Source organism: Aptenodytes forsteri, unplaced genomic scaffold (assembly GCF_000699145.1).
Source record: "Aptenodytes forsteri isolate BGI_AS27 unplaced genomic scaffold, ASM69914v1 Scaffold2, whole genome shotgun sequence".
Lineage (NCBI taxonomy): Eukaryota > Metazoa > Chordata > Aves > Sphenisciformes > Spheniscidae > Aptenodytes > Aptenodytes forsteri.
The window spans coordinates 9,678,578-9,692,917 of record NW_008795695.1 but is presented as its reverse complement, the minus strand read 5'-3'; the positions used below and the strand labels follow the sequence as shown (position 1 = coordinate 9,692,917).

General features: G+C 36.7%; 1 protein-coding gene across 1 annotated transcript in view; it reads right to left on the bottom strand.

Moving 5' to 3' along the window:
• The window catches only part of TTC3 (tetratricopeptide repeat domain 3), a 66,775-nt gene that overhangs the window by 31,505 nt on the left and 20,930 nt on the right, over positions 1 to 14,340 (bottom strand). The window contains exons 14-19 of the mRNA XM_009282984.2: positions 12,313 to 12,367; positions 7,498 to 7,558; positions 5,035 to 5,101; positions 2,784 to 2,921; positions 1,431 to 1,511; positions 623 to 735 (exon numbers count right to left, since the gene is read on the bottom strand). Of these exons, the coding sequence (XP_009281259.1) occupies positions 623 to 735; positions 1,431 to 1,511; positions 2,784 to 2,921; positions 5,035 to 5,101; positions 7,498 to 7,558; positions 12,313 to 12,367 (515 nt within the window). The remainder of the gene's footprint in view (positions 1 to 622; positions 736 to 1,430; positions 1,512 to 2,783; positions 2,922 to 5,034; positions 5,102 to 7,497; positions 7,559 to 12,312; positions 12,368 to 14,340) is intronic.

Sequence of the window (14,340 nt, the reverse complement as noted above, 5' to 3'; positions counted from 1 at the left end):
CAATACACAGTTGACTCAATACAAATGTGATTCTCATTACCGGTGTCTACATGCTTACCTTCAGAACGCTGGGAAGAAATACCGCCAGGAATATGTGGGTTGAAGCCAGCTCAAGCCCTTTGCTCTCAAGTTTATTAGTTGTCCAGTTTCTGCACTTTATGTTCAGCTGAGCCACGTATACACTCCCCCCGTCTCCCCATGCTGGTCTGGCTAGCTCAGGAAGACATACTCTTTGCCTGTCTCAGGGAACCCGATGACTCACTGGTGCAGCTGCCTTATCTAAACCCAAGGTTACCCTCCAGTTCTCCCTGGTGTTGAGATAAGTTAAGCTTTCTTTACGATACATGTTTGCCCGAGATCATCATTTTTTGCCCTTCTCCTGTGAGCTCTCCTCCACTGCAGGGGTGTGCTGGTCAGCCATACCCCCGTGCCCTGGAGCCCACTTGATTCAGCGGCTTCCATTACATCCTTAGCAGTAACAAATTTAAAGTTGTAATAAATGTCTGATGTATGAATTTAGTGATTAACAAAGAATAATTAAAAAAACCCGAAAAAACCCACACATGGCTTCTCAAATGAAAATATTTTTGTATCAAATATTGAAGCTTTATATTATACCAACCTGTTTTGTCTGAGGTATACTTTTCCAATTCCATAGTATGCCAAACAACCAAATCTTTCTTCCTGGTACTGTTGAATTATTTTCTTAAACTGGTCTTCAGCCTTTGTCAATGCCTTCAAAATAAATTTAAGACAAAAAGATGTGACACTTTGCCAGAAACTTTTCACTTTTCCTCTCCTTTTTTTGCTCCAGTAGAGTGGGTCAGTATGCCCTATTCTTTGATCAGTCTTATGAACAGCAAAGGGAGTCTTATGAACAGTAAAGCAACCTTATGATCACACACAAAGGCTTCCCTTTTTTTAAAAAGGGAACTTATTCTGTAAACATGGGCTCCCTCTGAAATAATAAAATTAAATGATTGAGCTCACTAAGACACTGAATATTTTTAAACACTGCAGGAAAAAAAACAAACCAACCCCCCAAAACCCCCAAACAACCCACACTTCTGTTTTGGTCTTTTCCAGAACCAAAAGCATTCTCTTTCTCTTGTTTTAGAAGCAGAATGTTTTGTGTTAGAAAGACTAGCGCATAACCACATTACAACAAAGTAGAAGAAAAATAATTGACTATACTTCATTAATACTTAAGAATCTCATTTGAAAGCTTAAAAAGAAATGTTATTTGGTAGCTTAATTTATCCAAACCCATTAAAGATCTAGTCCCAGATATTAAACTGTATGATTCTCAAATGTGACAAAAGCTTTCCTTTCCCACTCATTTTATGTCCGTTAAGAAGAGACAAAAATGGATGGCCAACTACCTGAACCAGCATTTTTAATAAAAGCAATAGAGTGGCTTAATGTCATACCTCAGGTTGTCCTATTCCAAGAAGAGCAGTGGCATGTCCATAGATGATTACAACATAATTAATAATACGAAGATTCAGTTGCTGCAAATAGAGTAAAATTATAGTAGCAGCACACACAAAAACACTTTGCTGGTAACTAGAACTTTACTGTCTACTGTGAATTGAAGATCTTCACTACAACAGAGCTAGGAAACCCTTTTCTCATCCTTCTTACCGTAACCTCTACCCAGATTTATGTTACAATTAGCATAAAAAGTTAAGGTTAACTACACCTTTACTGCTGGTCATTTGGCACCCTTATGTATTTCAAAGTAATACATCCTGAAACATCTGCTACGAGAAATGCTGTAACTACAGGCCTTACTATTTTGACTTCATGCAGTGCAGTGTGTCTTTGCTATATTTCATGTTCAGAGCTGATTTTTTTTCTTTTTTTCAAAATAAAAAATAAAAAAACCCCTTTCTCAACCTTTTTCTTCCTAATAAACTAGCTCACAATTCCAGATGGATTGGTGCATTACTTGCTTGGACAGACTTCTTGTTGGCACTGCAACAAGGCCTTACTATTTTGACTTCATGCAGTGCAGTGTGTCTTTGCTATATTTCATGTTCAGAGCTGATTTTTTTTCTTTTTTTCAAAATAAAAAATAAAAAAACCCCTTTCTCAACCTTTTTCTTCCTAATAAACTAGCTCACAATTCCAGATGGATTGGTGCATTACTTGCTTGGACAGACTTCTTGTTGGCACTGCAACAGCCCCTACTAAAATGGGAGCTTGAAACACAGCAACGCATGTGCACACACATTGTCACACAGAACTTGTGTGACTTAATACTACAGTACAATAATTTAAAGAAATCTAGGACGACAAATGGGTCAATGGCTGATTGGCTAGATACACATATACAACATTTCACAGTATTTGCCATCAAAGAGTTATCTGACCTGAAGAATATAAATTCTTTTTACCCTACATTATTATGAATAAAGGTTAAGCTGACAACGGACAGTAGTTTCTTATCAAGTAAGGTATTTGATAAGAGTATCTTATATTATTCTTATAAGTATATTATTTTGGTAAATATTTTTTAGATTGCATCTAGAAATGCATGTGTATGCTGAACATTACAAAGATACATCCTATGCTACTATCGTTTTTTTTATCCTGTTCTCATTTGTAAGCTCCTTGGCATACTTATCAATGAAACACTTGGCATTTGTGAAATTTGTGAAACATCACAGGCAACAATTCAATAATAATGACGATTTTGGTGGAAGGAAAGAAACAAAACACGGTATTGAAAGCATAAACTTCAATTACACTAGTAAACTAAGTTATTCCTCTCAGTTTACCTTTAATTCCAAAGGATTTAGAATGCTCAACAATTGTGAAAAGGCTTGCTCAGCACTGTGACACCGCTGGTCCATCAAGGCTGTATAACCATCACGAACAAGGGATTTAACCTCTTCTGGCAACATAGTTAAATCCACCTAAAATATTTAGGAAAACAGTAAGTCCAAAAGAAAATGGTCTTTTCCTTTTTTTTTTTTTTTTTTAAAGCAAGCAAGCTATTTGCTAAAATACTTATCCAACAGACAACCATTAAAATTCTGTACTTTCTACAGTTTTATCACAATTTCACTTTTAAAGGAGCAAATCAGGTACATTTTTATAAAAATCTGTTTTAAATTCAACTTCTAAAAACTTAAGATTTTCATGGACCTACTGCTGCTAATCTCTTAAAAATCTAGTTTTTGTTCTAAGTTTAGATCCTTTTCTCTCTAGAAAGTTTCAAGTTTAGTTCAAGCATCATTTTAATCCTTCTTACATACAAAAAAAACCCAAACCACCCCAGACTTATGACTCGTACACTCCATGTTGTGTACAAACATTTTTGAAAAACCTGAGAACTATTTCCTTCTGCCTACACTTTCTCTCCATCTAGGTTAATAGTTAATGCTAGAAGGTTTCAGAATGCATTATGTTATTAGCCTTTCACTACATATACTTCCTGAAGTCTGCGGGAATTTCCAGCAGTGAGATTGTAAATCAAGACAAGCAGTTGCAGAATTAGGAACTTGTATTCCCTTGACCTGCTGCAACACTAAAATAAAATTAGCTCTGGGAAGCAGATCACTGTGCCAGGGTAGAAATAATTTGACTATTTAAGAAGCTCCTCCAACACCTACTCCTGCATTCATAAGCAAAAAACAAAGAGTAACAAGGAGGCCCACCTGTGTATTTTAGGCCACTACCTCATTTCAGTAGGAATTAATCTTCAGTATGAAGTAATCCTGCTTTACAAGCTTTTCGTTAACTGCACCTTTCCCCCCTCCCCCCGCGTTAACATTTGAGTCGGGGATTCTGAAGACAGGGTCGTGGGCAGGGAAAAACTGAAAGAATAGGAAGGTTTGGAAGCATGGAACATACTTTTGAGTTGCCCGATCTTTTTAACATTATTCTAATGGTGTACTTAATTGTATTCCTGTGAACTGAATTAGGCTTTTGACATACTAAATTTAATGCATGTCCTGAATGTATTTTCCTAAGCATCTATCAATATCGATCTTACTTTGTCTTCATTCTGTCAACTGACCAAAAAGGACAAACGTAAGAAAATACCCATGATCCAGTGACAGTTATAAACAAAAGTGGCAGGGACAGTGGAAACTACAAATAGATACAGAAAAGACCAAAATGCAGAAATGAGTTAATGAAAAAATTATTAAGACTTATTTTAATTTCCTAGAACTACTGATACAAGGTAATGCTGTCAGAGCATATAGTTATAGAACAGAACAAATTATATTAATTTAATGTTAAGCTACATGACATAGGAAGCTGATTAAGCCAACTAAAAACGTTACTTTTGATACTAGTAATGCATTAGCCTTACAAAAAATAGGTATTTTAAAGGAAATAAGGGGTCTTAGTGCAGGCAGAACCTGCACCTTCTCCTGAATACAGTTTTGTTTATGAGGTAATTAATCAGAATAGAGATTTCTGGTATCTACTTCCCCAAATTAACAGAGAGGAAATGATTAATTATGTACATCCCCATGATTTCATTCAAGAACTTTGGGATACTCATCATTCATTGCTGATAAGACCTGAGAAGGAGAATTCTCAATTTATGAACTTTATATAGTGTTTTAAACAGACGCTCAACAAAATGTTACATGATTATTTCCAAATGTATGTATCAAACACAGGAAAACATACTTAGTCAGAACTTTGGGAGGGGTATTATAAATCCCTGAATGACTCCCAGAGATTTTTGTAGTTTTTCTTACAAATTAACATACAAGGGAGCTATATTACTAACTCATGGTTTTAGCCAAGTTATTCTACAACTACACACGAGTTTAGTTACACTAACTTCCACTGTGAGGTCTTACAGGAGGGGAAGGAGGAGAAGCAAAAGAAGACTACCAGCAACAAGACAGTATAAATCAGTGTAATCAGGCAATCTTTGTCTCTTGATAAAAGTCAGGCTAAGCATGAAGTGTTACATTTTTCTATGAACCGAGATTTTGGACAGTGTTACTAAAAGGTGACAAATCATTTACGCTTAAGGATGTATGCTAATGAATTGCCAGTTACCTGTTGCACAGTACAGAAGAGTTTATCTTGGATGGCTTTAGACTCTATCTTCAAATCAAGGTGATCTCTACAAGTAACAGGACAATGGCATCATGAGTTTGTACGTGTACTTTATATGTAATCTTATTTTCAAGAAACAGAAATTTCTGCGCTGTTATCAACTACATCACATTTGCCTACATGCTGGAGATTATTATGGCACACTTTCACAGTCGCAATAACAAGTACTATAACACTATCATGGATTATGGTACTATTCATATAGTTAGTATACTTCTGGCTCAGGAATCACTGTGGCTTCCGCAAAGTAGCAGTCTTCTCCCCATCATTTTAGTTCTTTTATCTTCTCCACCTTATTCTCAGCTGAGTTGATCTTATGAAGGGGTGGGATAGGTGACTAGAGAACTTCCCTATACCAAAGGCAGCAGTATAAGAAAGTGCTTAGGCCTCCTTCCCCTCCTCTACTCTTCCCAAGTACAAGATCCTTTATCCTAGCACAACCACCGCTTAAAATCAAATACATGTAGCAGCTATTCATGGTAGGAGGGAGAGCAGAGAAGAGAGGCACAGAGTTGTTCTTCCCAGCTCTTCCTTTCTGCTACTGCAGCAGAAATGCCATGCACAACTAGAGAATGCAGAAAGTATAATGAAGAGGCAAAGTATTGCTTAATACTCTAAACTAAATCCTCAATGCTAAGATTGCTAGTGAATGCTTAATGCTACTATATTGCCTTTTGCTAATATACATTCAGTTCTGGCCCACATTCGAAGGCATCAAACACTCATCATCTGAGATAAAATTCTTTACCGTGTCAGAGGATTCCCTAGATTTTTGGAAGCCAAGCAACTTGCTAATTACAGAAATGGAGATAAGATCGTAACTGGCCATGCACTTCACTTGTTGAGAAACACTGTATTTTTTTGTAAGTCTAAATAAACTTCCCTGAGAGAGAAGCAATTTTGCAGTTACTTTAAAGAAGATTTGTTCCCACAGTGAATGCTGTTTTCCCCCTCCTTAAAGTGAAAGGAGAAAGAAGTCAGTGGCAACCCAGTTAAATAACATAAATGACCGCTCCTGTGACAAAGTTTCAATTGTCCTAGCTATAGTGGTATTCAAAAAGAGCTACAGAAAAACAAAAGGACTGTACTGTAATAAATATAGATTAAAAGATGGTAGGTTTTGTGGTCACACTTAGATTAGGACTGGGGATAATCAGGTTCAGCATCCAAGTTTCCTAAAGGCTTAGACTCTTCTACATAAGAAATCTGCCTTTAAAAATTACCACTTAATGGAAACTTTCCTATTTCAATGTAAACGGCTTATTTTGCTGTACCCCTCAGCTGTTTTTAATCATCCTAAACACAACTAAAAAACACCAGCTGAAGAAGCATACAAGCAAGAAAGGACAGTCAGAACTTAATTTGTCTAATTTCACAGCTCAGGTTAAAACACTGAAAGCTTCCATCTCTGCGTGTCCTTAAGTAGTAAGTCATCATTTGCCTCAGTCACCTTACAAATAAGTCAGCAACAACAGTTCTTTACTCCTTAACTATCTATTAGATGAGGAAATTCGTTGGCATATGGAATCACCTATAAATGCAGCGATTTCCCCAAACCTGTTTGCAGCATGTTGGCCCCAGTATCACTGGAAATAATTCTTTCCTTTGTTAAATTTTATTTTAAATGTTATAACAGCTGGAAGCATAAATTTTGTCCATAAAATCTATAGTACTTTTTACCTCAACTAATTTAATTTTGGCCCCAAACCACCAAACATACTCATTTACATTCAGCGTGTTCTACAGGGAGTATTCATGTACTTAAAATTAGACATTGATATGCTTTAAGTGAAAATTCAAGTCTACAAACAACTAAAGGACTCTAAGTAAAAGTTCTTTTCTGTTATTCAATCCTGAGACTGACTCACAATGCTTCCTCGCAGTCAAACCTCTTCTTCTTAGTAAGCACATGAAGTGTCAGAGAAGTTTTAAAATTTATTTGGTACACAGAGTAGAGCTAGTACAAAGAGACCTTGAAAATAAGATAGAGCTTGAGTTATGTTGTGGTATAAGTTTGAATGTAACAATTGGAACAAGATTCCTATTATCTTTTGCTATAAAGGAAGCACATTTTTTGTTATGGCTGTACTGTGTGCTTGCTTTTGGGCAACAGTTTTTAAACAGCTTTTATTAAAATTGTGCCTTCGTTTACTACAATTCAACTGAGGTTTGGAAAATATGTAGTTTTCAAGTAATAACTCAGGCTCTTCGTGAAAATCGAAATTTTGTGAACTTTAATCAGCTATCTTAACATGGAACTATATCCTGAAGAGTATGTAAACAATGTAAACAAAGCAATTAGCAAAGAGCAAGCAGCAAGTCAAGGTTGCATTAACTCCTTTTTAAGTGCTACGTAAAATAACTCAGAATAATAATAAATTAAAAAATAAATAAAATTCTTACCTTGTCTTTTCAGAGTCACCAGGTTTGGTTTTTGGCCTTCCTTTGTTTTGATGACTTTTGCCTGTAATGAGAAAAAGTATTTCAAACAAAATGACCGCCACCTAAAACAAAGGAAAAAAAAAATGCACTCAGAACACACACTTCGCTTTATAAATAATAGATCTTAAACATCTACAATATCAAAAACTAACACAACTGAGAAGTTTTTCAAAAAGCCACCTCTGAGTGTTTCAGTACAAATTTGATATTATTTTTATTAAAGAGTACAGGATTTTATTAATCCTATAAAGGGGAACAGATACTTCAAATAAAAAGAAGAATCTTAAAATTCTGTAAGATATGATCTGACTCTACAATATTGTAACAACTATTAAAGTGGACTCCAAGCTAAAGAAATCAGTATGTAATACAAAACCACAGCTGATACTGTTCACTATTAGTTGATAACTAGAATTTTTAAAGGGAGTAATAGATCACTATGGAAGGTCAAGTTTGACTACAGAAATTTTACAGAAAGAGTCTGCTATTTCAAAAATACATTGCTAAAGAAGTTAAGTTCAACCCACGTTAATCATAGAAATGTAAACATATGAGTCGGATCGAGATAAATATCCCCAATTACAAAATAAAAATGCTTGACGATGTGGAAATATTAGATCACAAAGACAAGAAAGAATCTATCACGTGATACTGATTCATTTCTAACTCTGAAACTTAATGTCAAAGACTTAACGCACAACTTTACTAATATACGACTTCAGAGATCTAACACTGTCGTTGGTTAGTTACAGGGCTCTGCAAGCTGAGTAAACAATTCATTAGTAACAAGGAAGAAGAAAACACATTTTAATACTTTATTATAATTGGTCAAAACCAGGAAGCCATGCCATTAACTGCAAAATAATCTCTCAAGCGTTTTCTGTGGAATTAAAATGTAACATTAGGCATCTGAATGTGCACATGCATACTCATGATTAAGTCAAGAAGTTTTTAATTTTCAAGAATTTTAAGTTAGAACTTTACAAGGCGTTAATGACTCAATAGCAACAGTGACAAAATCCACCTATGGGAGAGTTGCCTTCTAGTAACTGGATAATTAGACAAGCAAGGCAAAATATAGCACTTCTGGCCCGGTAAGGAACCAACAAGCAGCTGACAAATTCAGCTGCAGAACTGCTGAGCATCACACATTGCAGGTGTTCCTTACTACAGATGGTAAGTTAAAGGGGTGCGGAGCAGCAGATGTTTTTTGCTAGTTAAACCTAATGGATTTTACAAGGCATGCCACCTTCTGCCTCAGCTACCTGTTCCAAGAGGGGATAGTTCCAGCTATAATCTTTCAGAAGCAGTTTAGCAGGCAACTGTGGCTTCCTAATATTGGACACAATCACACAGACAACATACAGTCCAGCACTTGGATTCAACCTATTTGAGCACGGGAACCCAAGCATAAGGTATAGCTAACTAAATCTCTCTAAAGTTTCTATAACTATGCTGAAAAATGTTTACTTCATGATACTCGAGAAGTATTTTATATGATTAGACAAAATACTGAAATATTTTTTATCTAAAGTTTCAGTAACTATGCTGAAAAATGTTTACTTCATGATACTCGAGAAGTATTTTATATGATTAGACACAAAATACTGAAAGACACTGGCTGTGGAAAAATATAAATCTACCCATTTGAGTAATCTCACTTAAGCCAGTGGGACATCTCATGTACTCATTTCTCAAGTTAAATCGCATGCATACGCACTTCACGCCTCATGCCAGAAGTAATTTTTCATTAAAAACTACTTAATGACATAAAATTTAAATTAATCAGAACAAAAATCAAGCATCATGAAGACTGAACATGGTCAGAATTATTTCCTGAACCATTTCTTGAAATTGTCACACAGGACTCTGAATAGGTGTCTGTTGAAACATTTCAGATGCATTAAGAACTCCAAAGCTACACTAATAATCACCACAAATTCCTCATAATAGAGACATTTAAATGATGGAAAACAATAATCCTTTTGAAAGCCAGAAAACATGTCAAGCATATAATCATTTAACCTTTTAGAGATAGAGATATATTACCTTTTGTTCATTATATAGGTTCCTTTCCCTTAAGGAACCAATCTATCATTCAAAACAAAATCTTAATGAAGATAAAGGAATACAAGCCTTCCCTCTCACCATCAAAAGAAAGAATTAATCAGCACTATTTTTTCATTGAATTATCTAATTTTAAAAGCCATTCAACAAAAACGATTTCAGAAAAATTTCCTACAGCAACTACTACTCCCATATACCACCCAACTTAAAAAGATACTACTTTCAGATTTTTTAAAAAATACTTGTAAAGTAACAAGCAAATCCTGCTGAATTATAGTTAAAATACTTAAGGCAATACATTAATTCAACAGCAAACATGATTCACTTACCCCACAAACATTTTAAAATATTAGTAGAAGTAGTATTGCTTTTGCTAGACATTCCCATTAGGAGCAAACAAAGATATTTAACAGAAATGTACACATGCTCAAAAAAATAGTACATGCAGACAAAAACTGAAATTAAAAAGGACAGTAACTTTAAGATAAGATACAGTGGCATAAAGTTCCTTTACATTAAATCTCCTACAAGTCCTTAAGCCTTTAAGTGAACAAAGGCTAAGGAAAAGAAAGCTGTTCTTCCCCACCCACAGTAAACTTGTATCAGCTAGTCATTCAGAGCGTAACTCCTCCTTTCAAATCAAAGCCAAATCAAATATTTTCTTCTACATCAGTACTGACACAGTAAGTATGAAGGGGAGAGAAGGAGAAGGAGGAAGGAAGAGCAGAAAAAAAACCAAAACACATGGAATCAGCACAGGGTTTTTTGCAATTACTACGTTCAATGCAACATTTCATAGTCCTATGATCTCTTCAGCCTAGAATAATTTTCAGTTCTCTCCCAACATTCAGCCTTTCATTATCCCTCTTCCCTCCTCAACCTCTCTAAAAATCAGCTATCCTTCTGACACCCTGCCCCTTCACCAACATCAGCAGCGCAGACAGACTGCAGACACCCTGCCCTTGACCAGTATCAGCAGCACAGACAGACTGCCAACACCCTGCCCCCTGGCTAACATGGGCAGCAGCACGCTACCCAAATTATTCATGTGAAGTACGATTCTCTCAAATCCCACTACCACTGGGGGAGCCAAGAGGCAGCGCAACTCTTACCCACATTCAAAAGGCATTTGCACGACTTGGTCGTGCTGCCAGGTGACCTGGACACCAAGTGTCCCTGGCAGTCCACTGGAGCCAGGGTATCACTTACAATCCTGCGTTTGCTATCAGTGATTGGGCGGGTCGCTGTATGGGAGTGTTGTTGCTGATCTTTTCCACTGCCTCAGTAAAGCTTTGTTTTATAATGTGTCATCAGACTCCATTACTATTTGGACCACACCTTCTCGCTCAGGAAAACAACTAGATTCACACAGTTGTCACTTGTTTCAAACTCATTCAAAATTCCCTGTGGCCTCCGTGCATCCCATATGTTGTTCCTTCACACCATCTACATATAGTTCTTCAAAGCTGATTTATCTTCCAGAGCTTAACTTCCCCTTTCTAAAACCCTTCCCTGATTTATGCTTTCTGCAATAAGTTCCTTCAACACTTTATAGTTTCTTCTTTTCATTTTTTATTATCCTACCACATAACATCTTTTTGACAAATTCGTCGACTCTTTTTTTGCAACCTTTCCCACATTTTCCATCTTCCAATACATCCTTTAATTCTTCTAAGTTGTTCGCATATGTCCAAAGTCCACAAGAGCAAGATCACTTCTCCTACTGCTCATTTTAAAATAATATTTTGTAATATATCCTCACTGGCTTCCTAAAATCAAATTTTGAAGTGCTCTGCACATTGGCACCTATTCAGCTAAGTATTTAAGTATGCGAAGTCCAAAGAACAGTACGGCTGGGCACCAAGGACTTCAGACTGTTGCATGTCAGGACTACAAGGACCCACTGCCTTGGAGGTCATAGCTTTAGAATGCAGCGCGAGCATGCAGCTGGTCCAGATCCAGTAGCAGTATTCCATACAAATGTCATAAATAAGAACAATTTCTGAATGTCAGGGAAATATCTTATGCTTTCTTGGTTACAGCAGGTTTAGTAAGCAAAATTCAGGAAAAGGTTTCACTTTGAAGACCAGAACTGCTTGCACTTCACTTTCACCACAGAAAACTAACTCTGGTGCTGTGGGAGGTTTGGGGCGGGGGGGCAGTTCTCTCTATAAAAGGGTTGGTTGGTTGTTTTTTTATTCATTTAAAAAACATCCAAGAACAACCAACTTATACCTCTTAAAGTCTGTAGCTAAAGATCCACTCTGACAAATATTTTGTGGCCTCCTTACTCTCTAACTGCAGGATTATTTTCTTAAGGAACTATATGGAGCTTTTAGTAATCACAAATGAATTATGAACATTGAAACTACCCACACAGTTCTCTTAAATTTAGATCCTTTTAGATCCTATACCTGACTCAGAAGGAGGGAAAGCAGTTCTAGCCTGTGACTCAGCATTCTACTTTTTAGTTTCAGTTTCAATTCTGAATTCATCCGTGGAAAGTAGATTCGAACTACAAAAGCATGAAGGAAATAAGACAGAAACACAGAAGAGAAGAAGTATCTAACTGCACGCTAACAGGAAAAAAAGGGAAACATGATAGCTTACCATTGTGAAAATAACACTAGATACACTTTTGCTTATTAGTAACGGCAACAGCAAGGGAAGAACCGACTCAGACTTGATAAATAGCAAAAACGAACTCACTTGGTGGAAACTCCAGAGACCAACCTTTGCCTTCTGTTCTTTGGATGTCAGTCATCTAATGACAAATACATTAGTTTGGTTTGACACATACAACAAAAAACAAGTCGATATTACTCACTAAATTTAAACAAAGAAAAAACCTAAAACACTAAAATTTAAACAAAGGAATCACAATGATAATACAGTATATTATGTTCCCAATCAAGAGGTAAAGAAAAAATCATTTCATTAATCAAAGTGTATTTGTACACTTATACTTTTTCCCCAAAATTCATAGCAATTTGTATCATCTACTAGTCTGACAAATACTAGCCTTTTTTACAGTAATAGTGATCCTAAAGGAAGAGAAATTTACACAGACCTAGTTTATGAAGATTTTCACAGCATAAAAGCAGATGGAAGGTTTCCTAAGACAGTCAAAAATCTTTAAGCACTTCTCGTGTGTTCTATAGATGGCTTTCTTTTTCAACAAGTTCTAACTTTTATTTCCTTCCCTTTGCCCTTGTACATTGGTTTCATTTTCTCCACTAATGAGTCATCTTTTTTTGCTGCCCCGCCCTCCTGTGAAACCTGAAAGGGTTTTTTCACATGTGCACGCTAAATTGTTTTGACCTTGCTAGTAGATTCACATTATTTATCATCTTGTTTTCTATATTATATTTATAACACACTTTATAGGCTAAATTATAACAAACAATTTATTAATTAGCTTACAATAATGATGGTAAAGATGATCAGGAAGAGGTACAAATGTTTCTTTTAAATTAATAATTAGTGTGAAAGAGAAGAACTGTCTGTAAGCAAACTGGCGGTTGGTTATTAAATTTTTAATTCCATGCTGTTACAGCAGGACTGTCACAGTCTGCATGTGTCTAGCAAAGCAAACCACTCAGGAAAATTTACGCACAGGAGTGGTTTACAGGCTCCCCATGATACTGGACATGAGATAGGCACTAAGACGGCAACAGCTGGGAAATTCCACTGACATCCACTGGCAAAACCCACCTAAAATAAGGCAAGCACCAACAAAATCCCCCAACTTTCCACTTTTTTTTGGGTCCATGTTTGTTTTTTAAGGAATAAAAACATATGTTAGTTTTCCTCATAGCAGCTCATAAGGGGCTGTGTTTTGGATTTGTACTGGAAACAGTGTTGGTAACACAGGGATGTTTTCGTTACTGCTGAGCAGGGCTTGCACAGCATCAAGGCCTTTTCCGTTTCTCACCCCACCCCACCAGCGAGTAGGCTGGGGGTGCACAAGAAGTTGGGAGGGGACACAGCCGGGACAGCTGACCCCAACTGACCAAAGGGATATCCCACACCGTATGACGTCATGCTCAGCAATAAAAGCTGGGGGAAAAAGCAGAAAGGGGGGGAAGTTCTGAGTTACGGCATCTGTCTTCCCAAGAAACCGTTATGCATGATGAAGCTGTGCTTTCCTGGAAATGACTGAACATCTGCTGATGGGAAGTAGTGAATGAATTCCTTATTTTGCTTTGCTTGTGCATGCAGCTTTTGCTTTGCCTGTTAAACTGTCTTTTTTTCTCACTTTTACACTTAGGGTTTTCTCCCGCATCCTGCTGAGGGGAGCGAGCAAGCAGCTGCATGGGGCTGAGCTGCCTACGAGGGTTAAACCATGACAACATAGTAGGCCACTGCACTTTCAACACTAAAATAACCTTCTAAAAGGCAGAATTAGAGGCTTTTGTTGGTGGATTTTTTTAGTCATCCTTCACTAACATGTATCCTTAGTTTAATTATTTTTCAGGAACAAAAATCAACCATGAACAGAGAGCAAAGTTTACTCTATTAAGCTTCTGTGATGGATGCACTCCACTCCTTGACCAAACTAGTGGTAGTTTGGTTCAGGCTCCAAAGGAAGTAAAGGCCTAGGCTGTGACCAGCCTTGAACTTCTCTAGTTCCAACCTGTTCTTTGAAAACCCACACAGGGACAGGTTGACATGGTGAGCTTTGATGTGTATGAGCTTGGAAACCGGAACACCGATCATGCGATTAACACATAAATA